A 25,076-nucleotide genomic window follows, 5' to 3' on the forward strand; every position below is an offset into this window, starting at 1 on the left:
AGGTGAATCTGATAAAAAGTTTACCACGTTTTTCTTGAAAACGGTTAGAGATAGGGAGAAGACACCTAAATCAAAATTGTAGGATAGTTGAGGGACATATTTGATGACCTCGAGTAATCTTAAATGTCCTTGGTTTTTATACTGCAAATAAAAAATTTTTTTTTAATGAGAAAGGGTATTTTTTTACTCGTTCTCTATCGATGGTGTTTAATGAGCTGAATAAAATTCAACTATTGTCGGGATATAAATCAAAATAAGTCAAATTGTTCACCATATTGATTGAGACATGTCTACAGTTTTCTAGGAAATTTTCTAACTCGTGAAAGAAGGGGAATAACATAGAACCACCTCTATCGATCCATTTGTTTGGAAACATTGAAACAACTCTGGTCTTGTAGTTATTCGAAAATTAGTACATTCTAATATTCAAATTTGAGTCGGAATTGACAAGTACACAGATCACGCTGCAAGTAAAGTTTCTTAAAATTATTATATTCGAATGAAGGAGCTTTTGGTATGTTAATGATTTGTAGGTATTGTGGCGTAAAACAATTTTTTTCCGTCACTGTCGCGGATCGTCTGCGTAAGGATCTTGTGTCCTCCCAGTTCAGACAGCAAGTGCGCAAGCGAGCGCCAGATATTTGCTTCGTTAATTATATTTGAGTAAAAATTATTTTTTTTAGTTTAGTTCCACATTTAGATTTAGTATCCTGTGACAGACCGGCTGAACTATTGTTTTTGTAATCTTGTCGTCTCCATCAGAAGAAGGAATACTTACTACGCCGAGGAGAAGGAAGATACAATACTCGGCTGGGGGCCGCTTCGCTTGGAAGTCTGAACACGCAGGTCGTATGATTCCGTATATTTTTTATACTATGCTGCCATTTAGAGCCTTGTTATCGTATACGTATGTTATACGAATTATAGAAAAAATTATGGAAGGAGGAATCTTCATGTACGCCAGATTACCGAGGATACTATACGTCGAAGATAAAGACATCCGACACGAAGCCGGTGGCAGAGCTTTCCTGGACTTTTCGAACCAGCCCGAATAGTCAGGAGGCTTAAAACTGTACTTAAAACAGTCTTAAATACAAGAATCGACTATAAAGGTCAACTTGTTTCGCGTCATGAAGTTGATACTGAATCTTTCCTTGTGATAAGATTTCCAAACAGTTATCATTTCGTAAGAGAAGTTTTTACACGTTTGGCGAATTGAGTGCGTACTGAACAAGTTAAGACTCAGCTAAGACAACAAAAGAAAAACGTTGTTACAAATGAAAACTATCTATTGACGTATTGGCTGCAGATTATTGCAAATCCATATGTATCTGCAAGAGATATTACTCGTAATAGAAATATTAGTCAATCTTTGTGTCACGCATACTCAGGAAAAATAAGTTCCGTTCATTCGTATCGTAAAGTATCAGTAAGTACTCCAAGAACTCTCGCAAAGTGATTTTAACATAGGGATCCAGTTCTGTATATGAGTTCAAAATAAATTACAAAAAGATTCTAATTTTTTCGATTTGTATTGTAGTCAGATGAAACAATATTTAAGAGTATGGAATCATTAACAGGCACAATTTGTATTATTGAAGCGAAGTCAACCCACTGGGTGAGAATTGTAGCTCATCAACATCAGTATTAATGTTTGGACAGGAATTATATTGGTGTTAATTGGACTATTTTTTTTTTACTAATCTCTAACAATCAAGAAGTTTGTTTGTTTTTTTAGAAATGATTTTCCAAAGCTAGTTAAGATAATTAAGATTCACCGTTTAGAGATAGCGTTCGAGTGTGGTTTCAGTTAGATGGTATACCCACTTCAGTATAAATACGAGACGAGAGCTCAACAAAATGTTCTCAAAGAAATGGATTAGTAGAGGTGATTCTGCGTTATTCTTTGTAAAATTATCCAATTTAACATGTTTGGACTATTATCTTTGGGGGAGAATGAAGAAACTAACATATTTTCAACGTTCTACCACTTCGGAAAATATGAGAGAAAGAAAACATATTTTTCGCGAAATAATGATTCAAGAGTTAGAAGAAGTCCAAATAAATTTTTCACTAACACTACAGGCATGTCTAAAACATGGCGAACATTTTGAACATTTATTGCAATAAAAAAAATTTGTTCCAAACTTTTAGTCTGACTTATTTTGTATCCCGATAATAGTTGAATTTTCGAAAAGATACTCTAATGCAAAATTATTCAGTTTATTGAGCACCATCGATATGTATATAGAACAAGTAAAAAATATCCTTTCCCATTAACAAAAATTTTTTATTAATAGTATGAAAACCATGGACATATAAGGTTACTAAAAGTCATCACAGTATATTTCCATACTTATTCTATAATTTTGATAATAAATGTCTTCCCCTTATCTCTAACCGTTTTTGAGAAAAACATGAACTTTTTATCAGACTCATCTTGTATATAATTATTGTTTTTTTTTATTGCCGTTAAGTCTGTAAAACAAATATTATCCTCTATTTGAATATTGTTTTTTATCAATATATAACAGTCGAATAAATTTTAATATTATTTAATATTACAAGAAAATAATATATCTTTAATCGGTATTATCTAGACATTAAGTATAAAGAATCCACGAGAAGTTTACTTTTGATAAAGATTCTAAATTAATTAGAAAAAATCGAATTAAATTATAAAGTTACGACTTTGAATGGCTTTTGGAGAAGGTAAAATAGAAGACAATTAGAAAACCGAAATACGCTGTGAACGGCGTAAATAAGACGTGAAAATAAAATTTGTTTAACGAAGTCATTTCACCGCCATTGCTTTTCTTCCTTCTCATTTGCATCGTAAATTAGAGCAGACGCACAAATAGATTCACAATCAGCAACTTTTCCTTAAGAAAATGATGTGTTTACAAAAGCTCGAAATGTACGAAAAGCATAAGTGAAAGTAATTAAAAGGAAAGACACATTGTAAAAAAATAAGTGCATTTATTTCGCTAATTCCTCATTTAACAAGCAAAATCGATTACTACAAGTAGAATAAGGATAATTGCTGGAGAACTTTCTGAGCCAATGAAAAAAAAAAATCCAGCTTTTGCGGGAAGAAAATTGAACGATAAAGACGTAAGACCGTATTAGTCGACGGACAATGAAATAATTAAAGGACAGGTGCAGGGTGAATTTCCTTAATCCTTGTACGACACTCTAAAGCCGAATTAAATTAAGGAAAAGAAAGCATTGTATTTGGTTTATGTTTGCACGATACTAATTCTATATTGATAATTTTTATTGAAAAGACTAAAAATTTTACTTTCTGAAGCAACAGTTTATATTTCGATCATTTTTGAAGAAGAAAAATTTAGATGCAACTGACTAGGAGATTCTATCTTTAAACGTCAAAGTTTTAATATGACGCGGATAGAGATTTATTGTCGAAAAGAAACTCTTTCATAAGTTTAGAAATCATGACTTGAATAGAAGAATTTAAAATAGACAGGAATGGAAAATATAACATATGATGTATTTATATTCTTATAAATATTTCACACACGAACGTACGATGTATTCGCTTCCACTATAAATTCATGTTTTCAGCACACAAGCAGAGAATTATATATGTCGCTGCATATCGAGATTTTCGTTTCAATACCTCGTTACAAGTCGTTTTGAAGCAGTTTTTACAAGCGTCATACAATGTTAATAAATCATACCATGAAAGGGATGTGAAGGGAATTTAGACAATATAATATGCAAACAGATATATCCACGAAATATAATCAATTTATTCTGATCGATTTAAATAAAATATTGAAATGTGTCAATATTATCTTTTCTCTCGGAGAAATGGTAACTTTAGAAATATTCTTTCAATACTTGTCTTTTTAATGTCTTCAACATCCTTATGTTATTTTATTATAACTAGTTATATAATATTTATAATTTATTCATGTTATTATATATTTCAGTTTGGGAGAAAAGTGTGTATTTTAAAATTAGTTATTTATTGTGACAATATTAAATATAAATTAATTTAAAGCTAATCACAAATTGCTTGTTTCAAGTTTTCTAGAAGAAATATAGTTATTATTATATATTTTGTTATAGAATTATGTTATCTCTAAAAACTACCTCTATTTTGATTGATGTCATTTGTCTCTTGCATCATTTTTCTTTGGAAGAAGTATTTGATTTCAACTTATATCTATCACTAATAAAGGCCAATGTATTTAGAACACAACTCACACATATAAAATTAAAAAAATTTCACTTTGTGTCATTTTTTATGATATATGGGTGTATTAAGAATAATATAGCGAATTCGGTTGGACGCATTAGTGCACTGATGCATATTAAAATTGTATACTGATTTAATTTAAAATTTCATAAAAAATAAAATATAAATATTTCGAATTATAAAATACATATTTTACTTAACTGCGCAATAAAATATATCGACTTTACAGTTTAATTTGTTTTTATTAATATTAATTAGGTACATATTTTTATATCAAATTACGTACGGCTTTAATATACACTGGTGCGCACCGAGGACGTCTAATCGAATTTGCTAACTAAGTAATTTGCTAACTAGTAGGGAAGTATTCATGTACTACTGTTACTGAAAAATTTTATTAAAAATAATGTTATTTTATGTTTTAGCGAGGTATCAACCGCGAGCCACTCGAGTAGTTCAACTTTCGCGGCCAAGATGAACTTATATAGGATCCTGTCATGGATGTGGTGCTTCCTAATTATAAGTGAATGTTACAACGCAAAGAAAAGGGGCGAAGATGGCTCGAAGTTGATACGTATTGATGGTGATATCATCCTCGGCGGGATCTTTCCGATGCACGAACAGGTAAAAGCTTTTTTAATTTTACTATATAAAATTCGATATATCGATGATTAATTACAGATTTCCTTGGTAATTTCATAGAATAAATGACTTTGTTAAAGTATCCAAAAATTTAAGTATATACAGATCTAGAAATAATTTTGTTGATTCATCAAAATAATTACATAGAAAATTGAAGCATGATAAGCAATAATGTAAAAAGTTTTAACATTCTAGCAATCAGTTCGAGCATTCTACATAATTATTATGATAACAATTCAAACAAATATTTTTGGATCTATATCTATGGCTAAATTTTTAAATACTTTAGTAAAACTATTTTTTTCATAATTTAAAATTGAATTTTCTTTAATAAAAATTTTGACTTAGTTGATCACATTTTTAAATTTTTTACATTTGTTTGTTTGAAGATTTTCAAGCAAACAAACGCTTATTTATACAAATACATATTTATTTTTTAAAAGTTTTACTATATTGTATATATTATACATTAAAATAATTGATACATAAGTATTTATAAACGCAACTTACTAATTTACTGTGTAATTAGTAAAAAATAAATATTGAAATTCTTTTTTATATCATTCCATAATTTTTAAAAACCTTGATGTAGTAAAATTCGTGTTTCTAATTAAAATTATATTTTTCTGTCCATCAAAATTTATCCATTATAGTAAAATATGAAGCTTTTATCTTTGAAAAGAAACATTTTTAGAAATGAAAAAGAAAAAAAGAAATAAACAAGATAATAATTATTGTGATTGAATCATATAACCTCGTTTTATTTCGAATTTTATTTATTCAAATGACACAAACGAATTGGGTCACGTATATTTATCATTTTGCTACCTTGCGAAAAATAATTTATTATCATGCCGTATGGAAAATAAGTCAATTTTTGGAATTATTAAGTATGTGTTACGTAACATTTAAAAGTTTAACAAATCCTGATTCTCGTTTGACGTCATACTATATATATGCATGTATATATAGTATATATACATATATATATACACATATATACAGTTCAAATAAAATATAGGGTAACACCGTACTTCATCTGAGAGAATTGCAGATACGTGTAGATCGAAGTATATATATGTGCGTCTTATCGTCACAAAATATTCCATTAACAAAAAACATAGAAAAGAGAAAGAGAGAAAATAAATAAGTGCACTTTTATGAAAATTGCAAAAGTTTAGCTTTAATATTCTTTTCGCTAAAAAACAGATTTTTCCAATGAATATTATACACAATATTGTGAAGTGTATAGCGCGCTACATCTGTCAAAAAGAAATGTGTAATATTTATTTTAAATAAAAAAAAAACAAGATAAATAGAAAGTATAATCACATTGCAGTCACATGCTACATGATTTTTACAATACGCAACTACATTGTGTGTGTGTGTGTGTGTGTGTGTGTGTGTGTGTGTGTTGTGTTGGTGAAAAAAAATCAAAAGTTTTTTTAAATATTATATTATTTTTAATGTTATCTCGTTTTTATTATAAAAATAAATAGTAATTAATATTAAAAATAAATAATACGTGCATTGTCAAAAAACATAATGTATAATAGGTCTATCTTAATTTATAAAAGAAAGTAACATTATGTATAGAATACAGTAGAATATAAGCATTCTTAATGTAATATTGTAATTAAAGTTTAATAATAAAAAATTAAAAATGATTTTATTAAAGCTAAACTATATACGCATGTATTATTATTATTTAACATTTAAATTTCGGAATTTGTTAATTGAAATCGTTGAAAGAGAAAAAGAAGCAACTATTATTTTTAATATAAATGCAGAATATACACACATATTTTCTAGAAAATTTTGTTTTGAAAAAATACTTTCATTTATTTTTCCCCAATCTCAACTTCTTCCTTTCATATTCTTCTCGAATACGCAGCTAGGTTTGATTACTGCACAAAGTGCGAAGTAAACATGCTTGTAAAACGTTACCTTCCAGTTATAGATGGAATAATATCCAAAACTTTAAGCTGATTTATTGTTGTCGCGCAACTAGTTCGTGCAAAATAACCGCCGTTCACCGAACTTCCTTGCTAACGGATAACTTTCGTTCTCGCCAGTTGTTCTTGTCGCTCGATATAGTGAGCGCCTGTAACGAGCGACCTGGACTCGTGGATGATTAGTTTTTTGGGATAAATTTTCAGTGAAGCAATATTGTGCGCGCACAACTTTTCTGGTAACGACGACATTAATATTACCTTTCTTCATAAATAACGATGAGCAAAAATTAATCATCCACGAGTCAAAAAGAAAAAGTCTTTTTATTTTTTTATCATTTTATTATCATTTTATTACCTTGACATATAATATATTGTCAAGGTTATGACCCTGAATAACCTTCAGATTTTAGTTGTCACTCGTTATTCGTTAAAAAATTTAAAAAAAAAGTTCATTAATAAAATCTAACTTTTGGATATAACTGCGCTTCATGAGAGAAATTCCTTACTTTAACAAAATATTTTTTTATATAATTTCTTATATAATTTTTGTGTTTTTAGAACAGATAACTTGGCGAGAAAACAACTTTGCGAGATGAGAGGCACTCGCTTCGCGTGGAAGTCATGCACCCATAAGCAGGGGGGGAAGTAGGGTGACAGTCGTTTTGTGTAAAAGTCGTGCGCCTCTAAGCAGGAGGGAGGTGGGATGGAAGTCACTTCGCGTGGAAAATTGTAAAATATACTTTAAAGCCGAGAATTTTTTATATAGTAGAATTTGTTTTATATAGTAGAAAAGAGATATCATTTTCCAAACTTCTTTTGTTAATAACTTTTTAATAAATGACGAGCGACGGCTAAAATCTGGAGGATAACATATGTCAAGATCAAGATCATCGGAGCTACCTCCCCTATTCGGCATATTAGTCGTATATGTACTATATGTATGTACCGCGTGTTGCATCAACATATTGGTCTCTCTCTGTATGTCAGGTTATTTTATAAATATATATCTTTTCTAGCACACAGATATTATATTTATAAAAATGATCGATTGATTTTATAAATGTAATGCCTACTACAGAAGAGACATTACGTTTATAAAATATAATCAATCAATTAATTTTATAAATATAATACCTGCTAGAAAAGATTTATAAAACAACCTGACATACTGACCAATATGTTGATGCAACACGCGGTACATAAATAATGTATGCGCGCGCGCGTGTGTGTGTGCACATATATTCGATATTCCCTACATATTCCGATTTTCAACAAACAGATTTCGGATTGTTAAAATTAAAAGCTTTATTCCGAGAAAGCTTTGTAACTTCGGAAACGAATGGTCAGCGTTCCCAGCTGATTTCACAAACATTAAAATCAGTGGCGGAATTGTGTTGTTGCCAGAATTTACGAGCGTGTTTGGCTGGACTGTGTATTTTTCGGTTTGACGAGATCCCTCCATACAGCCACAGCGACATGCGGATTTACTATACTACGCCGTATCCACAACTTTCCTCATACTCCTTGAACTCGACGTCAACAGCGTCGAACAGTGCATTCGACCGTAGTGCTCGAGAATATGAGGGGCTGAAGTCTGTCATTTGATCTTTCGGTCCCATGACGCCAAGTCGTGCTCGTACACGTGCCATTGTAGCTAGACATTGTACAAATGAATGGCTCTGGGGAAATGTAGGACAATAATCCATCGAAATTGAACAACTATCTTATTCTTTGTTATCGCTCTTTCGACGCTACATTATTTCGATCAAAAATTATCGTTTGCATTGATGTGTTCAAATTGTTCACATTTGCAATATTTGAACGTAATGTGTGAAAAAATTAAATTAAATTAAAAAAGAGAAAAAGATGGTACATTTAAAGTCATAATGTTTTGTCAAAATATTAGATATGTACTACACGATACTTACATGATACTATATCGTATAAACATAAAGTGGGTAACTCTAAAAAGATAAATAATATCTAATAATAAAAAGTGTATAAGTAGAAATAAATAAATACATATATAATATTTAAAAGGTATATATTACTGTACTAGAGAATAAAATAAATTGGATAGCATGTATACATTTATTTGTTTAATTGTTTCCAGGTCGCAAGTTCCATTGGCCAATCACCATGCGGAGCCGTGAAAGAAGAGAAGGGTATACAACGATTGGAAGCCATGTTATACATCCTGGACCAAATTAACGCTGATACAGAACTCCTGCCGAACACGACATTGGGTGCTCTCATCCTCGATTCCTGCAGTAGCGACACTTATGCTTTAGATCAAAGCATGGAGTTTGTTAGATCATACATGAATCAAGTAAGTCATCATTTCTTCAGTATAATAATATTTAATTTGCTAAGTTTCGCAAAATTTTTTGCAAAATTTTTAAGTACCAAAAAGAACTAATGATAAGTGTTCTTTAAGTCGCTAATATCTTCAGCAGTTTATAAGAAAAAAAAAACTTTGTACAAAAATTATATTTTAGATATCATATATTTTATCGAATCAGGGTAATTTGTTTGTGATAAAAAAAAACCGATAGTATGATTTTTTTTTTTTTTTTTTCAAATAAATTTAACGATCAATATTCGTTTTCCGATTATTCTCATGCACGATAGTGCGTCTATTGCGCGCACTATGCCACTGCTTACTTCGTTAAATTACACGGAAATTACGTTATTTCACGTCGGTTTTGAGATAAAAGATTCAATATTCAATCTATTTGACATAAAACAGACCGTGCGGTTATACAAGGAAAGAATTTATGGCGATCTTGCGAGAATACGAATAGAAATTTGATCGAGAGGAACGTTTAAAACGCATGATCGCACATTACTTCCTTCTTTTCTTGCTTTCTTCTGTCTTCTACAGACATTTGTTCTCTTTATAGACTCAATAACAAGCTTTATCGTGTCCAAGCTCAATCTCCTATATGTTTTTGAACTAGGAACGCTTTCTGTTCTCAAGATGTAGTAGGAAATTTACGGAGATTCGAAAAAAGATTTCAAAAGTCGCTCCTCTTTATTGATAATCATTACAAATGTGTTTCTGTGGAATAAAGTTTTATTTTGCTATTTATTAATTAATTTTAATCTCTTCTTCTATGAGTATAAAATATCTTATACGTGTCAATATGTTTTAGTAAAATTAAAACACATAAATGAAATATAATTTAATAAGATTTTAATTTAAAACATATTTAGCAAGATATGTAATGTTGAAAAAAAATTCAAGAATTATAAAGAATTGCGGTATACTTTATGCCACGATTTTAGTTAAAATTATTGAGTCGGAAAACATTGAAGAAACTGTAGGAGATGAAAGACTGGTAATTTTGAGCTTACAGCCTCGAGGTAGTTATCTTTTCAAAATTTTCGTGCTTCATACGTCGGCACTATATAATGCCGACGTATATCATGTCTAGTTTTTAACAAAATAAGTGTATCACGAAAACAGATAAGGTTGTCCGCGTATCTTCGTTCTGAGAGTTTCCAAACTTCAGCAACAGTAATGACGGGCCGCTTTAGTTGGTTATCCATGCCGAAGTGGCGGCGAGAGACGATTGGATAACATCTTCCGCAAAGCTGATTAAATGCAACAACTCCCAGTGCTCTCGCCACTTCGCTCAATGAACAACCAAAGTCAAAACTTGTTTTGAGAATGGGAATTCAGGTATATCTTTTATATCCGTGAATTCCCATTTTATATTTTAGAAATATTACGTGCAATATAATAGCCTAAAATTGAATTATTTTTTATATTGAAATTTTCTGTAAAATATTTTTTACATTATCCTTTCTTCAATTAATTTTATTTATAATGTTTTTATAAACTAAATTTTAATTTAATCAAATATAAATTTATTTAATAAATTTTATATTAAATCAAAAATATTATTTAAAACTGCAATTAGGATATAATTATTGCATAATTATCGTATACGATTCTTTTTGTTCCATAAAGTAAATATCAGTTTTATGTTCTATAAATTATAATTCTATAAATTGCGACATATCTTATTCATAATTTTATAATGTATCAAATTTATACATTATTATAATAATGTGTTACAAGTTACAACCTATATTAATATGTGCGTGCGTGTATGTATGCATGTGTCTATGTATGAATATAGACAGAGATAGGTTAAAGTATATAGTGATTGACTACTTAAGTGCTGAAATTTTATATAATCACTGTTAAAATTATTTGAAATTTGAATTTGAATTGCAAAGCAAATATTAAGTAGGGTTCAAAGAATATGCCAAATACAAAAAACTATGAATAAGATGTTTTTTATATTTTCCAACAGTAGAAACTTTTATTCAGAAAATGATAGTTATTGATCACACATTTTACAGTTATTGAACAGAAAAATGACAGTGATTGATTATTAGGTGATTTATGAAAACCATCAAAATAAAAAAAAAATTCAGAAAATGAAAAGGGGATAAATTTAATAAAATTCCAAGTATAGAACAGGGACCCATTGTTATTTTGATGTTGGTTTATTTTTTTTTTAATTTAAACGTTGATTTGGTATGCCGTATATTCGAAGGCGTGCCGCTTCATTTAACTCCTTTAATCGGCATCTACAGTACCGTTAAGTGCCTCTTGAGTGTATTTTATACGATTTACTTTAGGCATTTTAATGAAAAATTAAACTTACAATATTATAATATCTCAAAATAGTAATTTTATTTATGAAGAATAATTATCTAGAGTGAATAGTATGTGAATAATGAATAGTCAATAACTGTAAAAAATGAAATATCTTATTTACAATTATTGACCACCTTTTTATTTTTGTAATTATTGCATGAATTAAAAAAATAAATATGTAGGAGATATTCATAACCTTATATTAGCGATATGTAATGAATAAAAATTATATCATTAATTATTTTATAAAAATATAATTTACTTTTGGAATACGTACGTTTAACTGAACTGTTAAGTATTTCTTAATTATGTTTTTCTTATGAGTTTAATTTACGGACTGGAAAATAAAAAATAGATTGTAAATTGAATATTTTTATTCATATATAAAGTTAGTAAAGATCAGTTATTACTATATTGTGAAATTAGCTATTAATTTGACTTGGATTTTAATATGTAGACAATAGCAAATGATTAATCACTGTATCGTGGTCAATCACTGTATACTTTATCCTATACAAAATTTACCAAATAAATAAAGCTGTCTTTATTTGATATTCTATGAAATATTTCGACTTTAGTATTTTGAAATATTTCAAAAATGATGCTACCAACAATTTAATTAAATCTTGTTACACGAGAAATAGAAATACTATGTCACATACTTATTCTCAAAATTTATTATTATCTAATTAACGGTGTTTTTGTCTTCTGATTCTTGTTTCTCTTTTTTTGTGAATTAATTGTCCTTTATAAGGTTTTTATGTTTTAATCGATTTTGTATATTTTTATATAAATTAAAAAAAAATACATATTAGTATTATTAAATGTAGCTGTGTTAGTGAAAGAGATATAATAATAAAATTGCTATTTTTATTAAATTTTTTTAAAATTCTTTTATTTTTAAGAACTAATAACATAAAAATTTATCTTAACATAACGTCGAAATCTTAATATAACATCGAAACTTTTACAGCATGAGAGAGAGAGAGAGAGAGAGAGAGAGAGAGAGAGAGAGAGAGAGAGAGAGAGAGCGAGAATGTTATACTGCAAATTAAATTAACTTACAAATCAATTTTTATGTAAACAATTGTGATATTAGATAAAACTAATTATCATTGGTTTTCCGGAATATAAAAGAATTGAAGCAGTAATATTATTTCTATAATTAATAGACTTACAAATAAATGTTCTATATATTAGATGAGAAATTTGAAAAACTTACTTGAGATAGTTATTTGTAACTATCTTGTAAGCAATAAGAAAACTATGTGGAGACATTATTAATATTTATTTATTTATATTTCAAGATATAACCTTGATATTTATTCATTACGTCATCACATGATTCTGAGTGTATGGTAAATGCACGATAAATATGTATCGATAGAAATTATATATCTATACGATGAATCTCCAAATCTCTACGCTGTGTCTCCGTTGCGAATATTACAAAGTACAATGGCGCCGGGTCTTGTGAACTGAAGTGGTAATACCCGTAAATATTTATCACTCAGTCGCGCCAAATGAGATCGGGTCGCTTACGTTCGAGAGACGCGATTCTACCCGCGAATTTATGCGCCAATCCTTACACTCGTGATTATATCAATGCCAATGACGGATGAAAACAAGGTAAATATTTATTAACGTAGCAGAGGTACAAGCCGCTTTTTGTGTACGCGGCTACTCGAAGTCGGGGCCACTCAAGCTGAGGTCGCGCGCTGAAGAGGAGACAGGATCGATCGATCGATTGGTTTTCCTTCTTTTATTCAGCGTGAGTTAGCCGTTAGATGGTCCGTACTGTTACACAGACACTATAAACAAATGCGTTTTTTTCTTTACGTGGGATAAGACCATCCCAAGTGAACGCTTAATATAAATACTGCTATCAAAATAATATCGTGAATATAGAATACACACGATTCGTAGCGAAGAAATGTGAGATATCAGAAAGTATTTATTTAAATATAGTTTCTAATAATAATTAGTAATTTATATACTTGTATGTATTGAACATATGATTGTATAATCAGTGTACGCATCACAATGCATATGAGAGTCATCAGCCACGAGCAATAGGAATGTATTGAATATACAGTAGGTAAAATTTACAGCGTATAACAACTTAACAATAAAAAATAATTAATCATATTAAATATTATTATAAGTTTATTAATTAAAATATGTAAACATAGATTATATTTATAATATGAATCATTATTTTAAACATAATAATTTTTTAAATCTCAAAATGCATTTAATAACATCAACGTACATTTATAAAGAATCGATATTCCATTGTTGGGCTATTCGTATATTGAAGTTTTTGGAAAGATTATTTCATGATTTTTATACAAAGCCTTTCTATAATTAGTATTTTTTAGGATGATAAAGGACTTGAAAATGAGATAGAAAATATACGGGGAAGAAACGTCTTTTATGATTTTTAATCATATAATAATTAACGAGAAAGAAAAATTTTATATTACTTTCCATAATACATTTCTTTTTTCGAAAATCTCGTATATTTGCATCTCTTTGTGGTGATTTTCGCGAAATAAATTACTCACAAAAGTCCTTGAAAAAATTCTTGTCATTACATTTACATTTATTTATTTATCTATTTCATTTGTAGATATCTATAGAGTGCGATATCATGAGAGAACCACAGATTTTTTTTAATATTCTGAAAATAATTTTATCGACAAAAAGTTTTGAAAATAAATTTGATTTGTTGTTCACTATAGTTTTAGACAATAGAATAATAACAATATTTCATGTTTGACGCCACAGAACTGTAAAACTAGAAAAATCAACGAATTAATTAAATTCAAATTAAAAAACTTTTAGTTTTGCTGGACTGATTCAATTAATTCATTCACGTTACGTAAGATAGTAATGTAAAGCAATTCACGCATATTAATGTCTGTTCACAAGTTATAATGAAATTCTGTGCACATTTAACTAAATTTTATGCTGACGTGAATCGTATCCACACGATTCAACTCGTGCATATTATGCAAGGCAACGTCGGATTAAGTTGTACTAATTTTTATCAGATATTTTTACGTCAGACATCCGAATGAAATCACTGCAATCGACCTGATTCTGTCTCATGGACAATGGCCGTTGGTTCCTAAATCATATGCCCCGGCGTCAGCGTCATGACGTAACTAAATAGGGTTTGCGGTTATAACTGGGTCGGTCGTCGGTGAAGGAAATGAAAGGAAATAGATTAAATTATTATGTCAAGTGTGTGTATGTGTGTGTGTGTGCGTGTGGACAAGCCTGATGGGACGGTAAGGACGCACGTGCGTGGATTATTTATCGAGTTTTTGTTGATCGCCAGCGATTTTACGCTCTCGTGAAAAATTTTGGTAGCGTGATATATAATACTCTAAGTAAGTAAGCGTAAGAAAATATAATTTGGAAAGCGACAGAAAATCGAATGAGAGATTATTGAGTTGATTAAAACGTTATAAATTGCTGCTGATCTCATTGAACTATTTTTTAATATTGATTAAAAAATTATGAATGAATAGTGCGTGCATTATGCTTGATAAGTCATTTAAAAAAGCTATTTTAAAATTCAATCAAGAATTTCGAGTTAATTAAAGAAGAAACATAAAAAAGATTATAAGTAAATAAAAATAAAACTCTCATAAATGATATTTTTCTTCTTTTAAAGTTTTTAGCCTTAGCACGTGGGATCTCTTTACAAAGTTTTTTTGAACATATGACATGGAAATTACAGTCTTTTTATAACAAGTCTTTGATTTTATAATCAAGTGTCACAGTGGCATATTTAATAATTTATTAGGAATAACTACTACAATGATATTAGTTTTCAATGGCAATAATTTTCCTATGGCAAATTTTATTCATATATCAATACGAGACTCGTTGGGAAACAAATAGAGTAAATCGAATGTAATGCCAGCATTCCCGGTACGGCAGTTGTGAGAAATTGCAGTTGGGAAGTGCAGCGAGGAGAACAAATGCATGATAATGCAAGCACGCACATATGTATCCCCAGTATGTATTCTTCTCGAGAAATTGAATTGATTTTAATTAAAGTCATATAGCTTATTTTTTTAAATAAAAAATAAAAACTTTAAAAGCTAAAATAGCTTTTAATTTGTAAAAACTCGGTTGTCTATTTTAGTTATAACAATTTGTCAAGTGCGCTTTGTATTTTTGAATAAATTGTTTGTGATAAGTTGTTTAAGATAAATGAGTGCGATGATTGCTTCTATTACTTTGTGACAATTTAGTGAAGTACATAACTCAATAATGATCTTTACACATATAAAATTAAAAAAAAAGTTATTTGCTGTAATTGTATGCACACATATATAATTTACACACATACAAAGTTATACACATACAAGTTGTATTTTCTAGAAAATTTTTTATTATTTTAGATAGCATGAGAGTATTATTTGTCACAGTTAAAAAATTTTCAAAAATAAAAGATAATATTTGAAAATCCGAAATTTTAAAAGTTACTTTTAATAAATCAAAGTTACAGAAACAAAAAAATGGTAAGCGAAGAAACGACTACTAAAGAGCTACTTTGTGGCAAGCAAGATGCATAGTTTACAGAATACCAAAACTCGAGGATATTTAGCAACCTTAAAGTTCACGAATATAAAACGCGTAATACTTAGTAGATATATGTATATATATATGTTTGAAAAATGTGAGGAATTTTTTTATTTAAAAATAAGAAAATATTTATCTGTTTGTCTGTCTTCTTCTCTTTCTTTAAAAAATATTTAAATTTAAATAATAATATAAAAGCATATAACAATGCATAAATTGTTCTATGTTCTCGTAGTCTTTATAGAACACATTCGTCATGCTATTTTAATTATTTTTTGATGCTAATTATTCTGTCATACATTGCAATAAAATATTGGTATTGATTGCACGTAATCCTTTCACCAAACATTATTCAACGATCACCATCATGCTTTGCTGGCCCTTTCATCCCAGTAGAATTTAACTCAATCATGGCAATAACTACGTGTCAACATGCAGAATGAAAGGCAAAGTTGTGAAGGGAGTCCCACAGGTGCGTTGCAGTGTTCATTAGTCTGCATGCGGAGGACAGTGAGCTTCCGGGAAGAAGCACAAGTTTATCAACCGTCTGTGAATACCGTGTCGAAATCTGCTAACAAATATTAGATAGTTTCTGCAATATCGCCTTTCACATACAGCTAACGTTGGAGGGCACGTTTACAGTGTATCATCATGAAAATTCAAGATGAGTATAGCAAATATTTACAATTCTGTATATGAAATATGGTAAACTCTGATATATAGTGACCGATCAAGTAATCATGCGATATCATGATTATTCTTATTCTGAATTCATTGTTCTTTTTTACAAACATCACCTATAACCTACATATAATGTTTGTATTTGCAATAGCATAAAATATTAGACTACATAGAGAAATTTTGCAACTAGATTCTTAATTTAGGTAATTTGTTGAAGTATCTGAAATCGAAAATATTTAAATTTAAGACTAGTGCATTGTTTACGTGTCACATTCAAATTGAGATAAGAGAGAATTGTCAAATAACTGTCGCTACTATTTAGCGATTTCGAAGCGAGTTTGAAAATTATAATTTAAGAATTAAATTATTTATTATTTATGAAAGTGACGATTTTTGTGGCGATTCCAAGGCGTAGAAAGTTGCGCGGTCTGCCAAAGATCCGAGTTTAAATTCACTCAGAATGCACAGTGCATTAGATTTTATTTGATCATCATCTCTTGGAAGGCAATGGCAAACCGAGCTTTATATTTATCTTTGATTGAGAATCTCTTCTAACAAGTCGCGCGTTCAGAACCCTTAAAAACTGTAATTCCCATATATGTACATATAATATACATATACAGAAGAGATCTCTGACAAGAGATAACGAACTTGAGAGAGATAAAAGTATAATTAACACAATAGCATAGTATTTTGTTGAAATTGTTACAAAATAAATTTTCTTATTATAATCATCCATTTACCATTTATTCGCTATCCAGATAGCACAGATAGTTCAAAAAGAATTCAAAAAGAATTCAGTTGTATGTAATTAATTCTGAGTTCATTTTTTAAATGTAAAAAGAACTTTTTAGAACTTTTCAGAAAAAGAATTTTTTACATCTGAAAATGAATTCAAAATTGATGACATACGACTGAATTCTTTTTGAACCCTCTCTCTGTGCTATCTAGATATTAAGCTTTATGGAATAAAGTTTTTTCAATTTAAAAACTGTATTTTTTTTATCTTGTGATATTTCATTTAATATTATCATATAATATTTCATATAATAAATATTTCGAGATTAAGATTTATTAATAACAAAGTTTGTTAAAAATTACGATGGAGTCACGACGACGGCACTCTGTATTTTACTCGTCAACAGAACGATATTGTAGCCAATGGAGCGTTGATGGCGACATCGTTTGACTCGATGACGATCACATCATATCCGACTAGGTGAAATCGTTGGAATGGTTTTGCCATTTATTTCAAAATCGCCGCTTTACCTCCATGTTGACCTCAATCTATTATTCGTATCAATTTACAATACTGTTCACTTTCCGACTCGGTCAGTCAGTCGAACAATAATTAAACAAAAATCTAACGACAATTCCATCGAGAGTTCGCACGATTTCTATCGTCAAACATGATATACTACTCAAAAGCGAGACATTAATGAAGCGGCCATGGATAGTCTGCCAATTGAATATATATACGAATAAAAAAGAGGATGTCTGACGTAGGCGCGCGTTTATATATGTACATATACTCACGAGGCTAGGAAAATGGAGAAGATAAAGACTCGCATCTCATGCCGCGTCACGATCAATCGCTGTGATGGATAAGACTACACTGAAAGAAAAGATTGGTTGCTGCAAGCATGTAGAGAGTAAAATATAGCATAGCATTTTTATATGGTTGCAGCAACCAATTTTTTTTTTCAGTGTAATTACTTTCACGATTCAATGAGCTAGCTTTTACTTTTCTCGCTTTTATGGACTTGTGCCATTAACGTAAAATTTTGTTTTTAATAGTGCTTTTAATGTGGCTAACTTATATTTTGTGTGTGTGTGTGTGTGTGTGTGTGTGTGTGCGCGCGCGCGCGCGTGTGTGTGTTTTATGATAAATTATTTTATATGGAATAGAGACTATTTCTGAGAAACATTGATAAATATTATTTTATAACTTTTTTGTATATTCCATTATTTTATAACAATTTTTGTACATTAAGCTTAATTAAATTTAAAATTAAAACATTATAGCAATCAAATAAAATAAAAATGAGGAAACGAACTTAAGACTTAAAAATAAATAAATAATATAAAAAAAGGGCTAGAATCAAGCTAGGTATTTTGTGCTAATGATTTTTTTATAAAAAAATTGAGATTAAACATATACGATATATCTCTCAGAGGGCCTCTTAGAGTTTCTCTTAGAGTTTCTCGGTTGCGTCTTTCGTTTCAGTTTTATATAATTGTATTCCATAATCTTTTATCATATTGATGCACTAAAATAATAGACTACAATTATTACAAAAGGCATAAAGCGGTTTTATATTTTAATTACACGTAATTCCTTCATATCAGCCGACTCTGTTGTTGGAAGTCGTTTTTATTAAAGACACACATGACAGCACTAAATGTAATTAACAAACACCTACAATTATGGTTGATGAGATTGCTTCCAAGAATTGGGTCAGATTGCATCTTCTTACTTTAGCTAATTTTTTAATATACGGGTATTATTGCGTTATTTAAATTTTAAAATGCGAGTATTATAATTTATATTACGTTATTTGTTACCAGTATTAATTCAAATTGTCTGACATTGAGAATGATCCGATTGGGGTCCAAACGAGCTTTGTTATTTCGATTATTAAATATTGCTTATACTTAATCTTAACTATTTATAAAAAAATCATTAGCACAAAACAGCTTGGTTCATAACTTTTTTATATTATTTATTTATTATTAAATTATTTTAACCGTTTTTTTACTTATTAAAAACTTTTAATAACTTTTAATTAGGTCGATAAATTTGACAGTATTTAATTAGTAATTATAGATTTTAATATTACATTGCATTAATGTTGTAGTTCAACATTTTACCACAGGCTACATTTTAATAATAAAAGTGATATATTATGTTATACATAATATATCGCTTTTATTTATTATTATCAAATTTGTAGTTAATTTATTAAATTTAAAGCAACATTTTAATAAAAAATGTTGTTTTATATATCTGCTTCAGACACATATTGCAATGTACATCAAATTTGAAAACATCTGTTAAAATTATTTAATTTTTTCGACATTTGATGTATATAATAATGTAAGTATGTATATATTGGAAAAATAGTAAAAATTTGGAAATAATTAATTATTTAATATGAATTATTTATTTAAGTACGCATGAACTGAATTAAAAAAATTTTTTTTAATATAATTTTTTAATAAAATTAGATCTGAAGAAATTAAAAAAATTTATACAAAATGACAAAAGTAATTTACGACTAGGTATCTGTGCATTAAGTATAAATTTAAAATTAAAATAATGTTATTTATTTTTAAGTTAGATTATTATACTTATGAACTAATTCAATGTTTTATTTACGATGAATTTGAAATAATGTATTATTGCATTATTGCAGTTGTATTTTTATTAAAGAACCATTTGATATCAATTTTAAGATATAATACGATTTTACAAATAAATCTTGATAATTAATATCTTTTCTAAATAAGAATTGAGCGATTTTTGTAAGAATCGAATAATTTGTTAAAATTTTCTGAAAAATTTGATGTCTAGAGATACATTTTTAATCATTAATAAATATATATGTGGTAATGTGAGATTTAATAAAATTATTTTATTGTATATTATAATATGCTCTTCAATGTCGAGATATTTTAGAATATTTTACTAGCGGAATTATATGTATAACTTATACTTTAATGATGACAGATTTTACAAAAATAATCAATATATATTTATTTTATGTCTTTTTTCCAATATAAAAATGTTACGAAATATTCAATACAAAAATTATTAAATTTTAGCTACGAAAATTTAAAGTATTCGAATATAGTAGACAAAAGTGCACTATTTTGAGAAACGTTAAATTGAAGCGGTTTCCATATGAGTTACTGTAAAAAAACTGCTTAATGGCTTGCCAGAGTACACCGGTATCATGTAACGTCTTGTAATTACAGTCTGTCTGCTTTTCTTGCGCAGATATCGGTTTCCGATAATGCGCTCTTTTCTTCGTCAAAGTATTCCGAAGTTTTAAAAGCAATGTATAGAAAGTATTTTTACTTGAGTGTTACTTTTCGCAAATAAACGCAACGGACTTTATTCGACATATTTCACAGAATAATGAAGAATTCAAACAATAGTTCTGCCTCATTAAAATATATTTTATGACTATTAATTAGCAAGTTGAGTAACAGATATAGAAATTCATTATTTGAATTTTATTTTATGATAATGTATAATAAATAATATTTCAATAAATATTACTTCTAGTACAGGAGAAGGTGGTATTATGGCATTCATTTCTATTTTATACAATAATTTGATTAATAAATAATTAATATTTAAAACTTAACGATTGCATTTGTCAAAGTGTTATTTAATTATTTGTAGGCTCAAAGTTACATTTATTGCTTAAGATATTATTTATGAAAATGTAGCAACATTGTATAATGACTCGAAAAGAAACAGGAATGGTATTATGGTCTTCCACAAAAATAGATTTAAAAAATTAGTTTTGTTAAAAAAATATTAACAAAAAGAATAATATTGCAAAATGTATTACACATAATAACTTTTTCTGCATATAGACCTCAGTATTAAAAATCTATGGTACACGCGTAACATGAACTATAGATTAATAGTAAAGCAAAACAATTGATTTATGGAATAATTATTTTGGTACGAAAAAGAGAGAGATCATCAACAAATCAGCATACATAGGAGACCACGTTAACAAAATGCCATGCTATTGTTCAACTTTGTATAATTTGAAATGTATATTTCGAAATGCTTGAAAGTAAAAATGCATTATAACAAATGCTGGCTGTTGTGTATTATAGTATATCATATGGTGATAACGGCAAGCTATTTAACAAATAATTTTGTAAAAAACTACTAGAGTTTGTCACTTACTAGAGATATTAAGAAGAACTATTGTACCTATACTAGTCATAATATCATCTTTTCGTCTAATGTTTAATAATTTTAATATTTAATGAATTAAGAATTATATAATATTTTGAACTTCTTTATATATCACGAAAGATTTTATACAATTTTTTGAGATTTTTCGAAAGTGAAAGTGAAACGAAAACGTGAAACGATAAATAAATTATTTATGCAATAAATGCACATTTTAATTATGCCTCATTATTTAAATAATGAATACATATGTACTTTCTAAATTTCTTAGTGAAATCTCATTCCAAAAGAATGAATATACTACACTGAAAGAAAAGATTGATTGCTGCAGCAAATTAGATGATAAAATATGGTATAGCATTTTTAATTGACTGTAGCAACCAATTTTTGCTTGCGTTAGTCTACCCACAATGTCAATATTTCAATAGGCTAATACAACTAAAAATTGGATGCTGTAATTAATTAAAAATGCTATGCCATATCTTTTCTTTCAGTATTTTTACTCTTTTGGAGTGAGATTTCACTCTAAGAAATTTAGAGAACATATTTTCACTTTCTTTTATTTATTTTTATTCTCTATTTTTATTATATTTGTAATAATGCATAGTATAACAGTAACTCGACAAATATTTATGCAAAGGAAATTACATAGATTGTGCATTTTACATAGATAATGATATTAACAAGGCAGTGGAATAAATATGCGGGCGTTTGTTCGAATCGAAATCAAGCGAAATTAAGTTCGCAAAGTCCTGCTGTTGTCATTATATTCTCTTGTTGTCTGTATGAGAGAACTTAAGTTTTGTCGATATTTGATTTAACTAGTTTCGCTGACGGCTGTTCTTGTAGCGCGAGTTTTATGACGCTACCTTATGCGTGTTGCACAGAATGCAATTTCAGAAACTTTCCGACTTTCTCGCCGGGTTTATATGGCACCAAGCGACTATAGCGCGTAAAGGAGTAAAAACTGTCGCGAAACAAAATCGCTAGCTAAACGGGATTTGAGAATTCAGCGTATGGATTTAAAAACAGAAAGGAAGTAGGTGTCCTAAGCTACAAAGATTCAAGAACGCGAGAGTTTTAGAAGTATGTTGATGCGGTAAACATACTAAAATTTATGAATAGAAAAATAATTGTTTAAGTATCCAAATAATAGTGTGTTCAGACAAATAGACAAAACAATTGTTTAAACGTCCAAATGAAAAACAAATAGTTTTAGCAGTGTGCTAGTAAAAATATTAATACAATTTTGCTAAAAGGACAATTCTGAATTGTTCAAAGAATCAAAATTAAATTTTATGCGTTCTGCATCTCACTGTACTTGTTTCATATCTATTTCTATAGAGTAGTAACTTGGATTAATGAATTGCGTTGTGGATTATGTTACTTCGATTACTTCGAAGAAAATTATCTATCAGTAAGAGCAAAGTTTCGATAGCTTCCCTTATTAGTTTCAAGTTGTCTTGCATTGCACCAAGTTTAACTAACGTTGCAAGAATTATAATGAGAAATTTGTTTGCTTATTGTGTGATGTGTGTGTGTGTGTGTGTGTGTGTGTGTGCAGTAAGTATAATATCTCATATATAAGATAAAAAAAGAAAATTTGCAATTAATTTATGTAACTAATAATTATAGTTTTCAAATGCATAATTGTTTATTAAATTATTTTATGCGTACGCGTTACAACTCTTATATTATATAATATATAATATTAGAAAAATCTTTCAGTTGTAGTAATACTTAAAATAACTTATAACTTCGTAAAAGTATCAAATAAACCAAAGAAGTTCTTTTAAATAACAAAGCTAGGAAAGGTTACTAATAGAGCTGAAAATCAGCGTGTAAACTTAATATATTCAAAGAACTTTATCAACCTAGAACAACTTCGACGTTCTCAATGACGGCATTGATCACCGTGAAAAGTTGTGAGAAAGCTACTTTGACGACGAAAACTTTGGATAAGAAAAAGTGATTGACGTGTACGTTCGTGAAAACTCGAGAACGGTGGCCGATGAAACTCTAACGGAACGTCACTATCGATCATAGTAATCTTCCTCTACTCACTTCACTTCCTTATCATCCTCTAATCATCTTAAGTGCCGAAAATTACCGCCCAGTAATATGACCGAACGATTAATACTCCTATCTAATTTCAAAGAAACATAAAACTAGATACACAAGTAGATTGTGTCAAGCAAGAAGTTATTCATGTTTTAAGTAGGTAAATATCACGTTATTTAATTCGAAACATTGTTTAAAACTTAGTTAGTTTAGAATTAGTTATAGACATATGTAAATGATTCATAAAAAATTAATTAATAAAAAAGAATTATTAATTTAAATTATTTTTATAATAACAGCTCTACTGATTTTATGCCGGAATTTTTTAATTATAATGTTCAATATTTGTAAATGAATAAAAATTTAACAAATGTGTTAAATTTGCATTATTGAATGTTGTACTTTTTATAATTATGTTATCTTTTGTACATATACATTTCAAAAATATAAAAGCTTTTTCTCATTGCTACTAACGTACATAAAAAAAATGTATTTTTGCAATTTGTCTTTGCATTTTTGCAGATGAAGTAGAACGAGAAATAGAATTGTATACATGGATAGAAAATAATTTGGATTTAATTGTTGAAACATTTTTGTTAAAAAATAATATTACATAACAGTATCACCCACGAATACACATATTTTTTAGAATTAAAAAAATGTTATACAGGATGTTCGTTAAGTAATGATAAAACTCTCGTATAAGGATAGAGCGGACTAAACTAAGTCGAAAAGTTCTCTACTATTTTACAATTGTTACAATAGTTAACAAGATATTAATTATTAAAAATCGCCGAATATTGATTTTTAATAACTTTTATTCAAGTTTACAGAAGTTTACAGAAGCTATTTAAATTACTATCAAGTTTACAGAAAAACAGCAAGAGACAAAAATTATTTATTTTCTTTTTATAGAACTCTAAGAATTTTTTCAAAATTTTTTATCAACTTTTTAATACTACATTTTTTTATATTGATACTATCTTTACTAATATAAAAAAATGCGGTACTAAAAAATTCTAACAAAATTCTCAAAGCTCTATGAGAAGAAAATAAACAATTTTTGTCACTTGCTGTTTTTCTGTAGAGTTGATAGTATTTGAGTAAAAAATTATTGAAAACCAATATTTGGCGATTATTAGTAATTAATATTTTGTTAACTATTGTGAAAATTATAAAATGGTAGAGGACTTTTTGACTCAGTTTAGACCGTTCTATCTCTATGCGAGAGTTTTATCATTACTTATCAAACATTCTGTATATATATTATATATATCCGAATATATCGATTAA

At 28.5% G+C, this 25,076-nt stretch overlaps 1 protein-coding gene across 1 annotated transcript in view; it reads left to right on the forward strand.

Moving 5' to 3' along the window:
- LOC108752684 (metabotropic glutamate receptor 8-like) overlaps positions 1-25,076 on the forward strand; it is a 125,654-nt gene that overhangs the window by 33,233 nt on the left and 67,345 nt on the right. Inside the window, exons 2-3 of the mRNA XM_018493714.1 lie at positions 4,651-4,849; positions 8,936-9,151. Coding sequence (XP_018349216.1) covers positions 4,651-4,849; positions 8,936-9,151 — 415 coding nt within the window. The remainder of the gene's footprint in view (positions 1-4,650; positions 4,850-8,935; positions 9,152-25,076) is intronic.

Source organism: Trachymyrmex septentrionalis, unplaced genomic scaffold, assembly GCF_001594115.1.
Source record: "Trachymyrmex septentrionalis isolate Tsep2-gDNA-1 unplaced genomic scaffold, Tsep1.0 scaffold60, whole genome shotgun sequence".
In the NCBI taxonomy this organism is placed as follows: Eukaryota; Metazoa; Arthropoda; class Insecta; order Hymenoptera; family Formicidae; genus Trachymyrmex; species Trachymyrmex septentrionalis.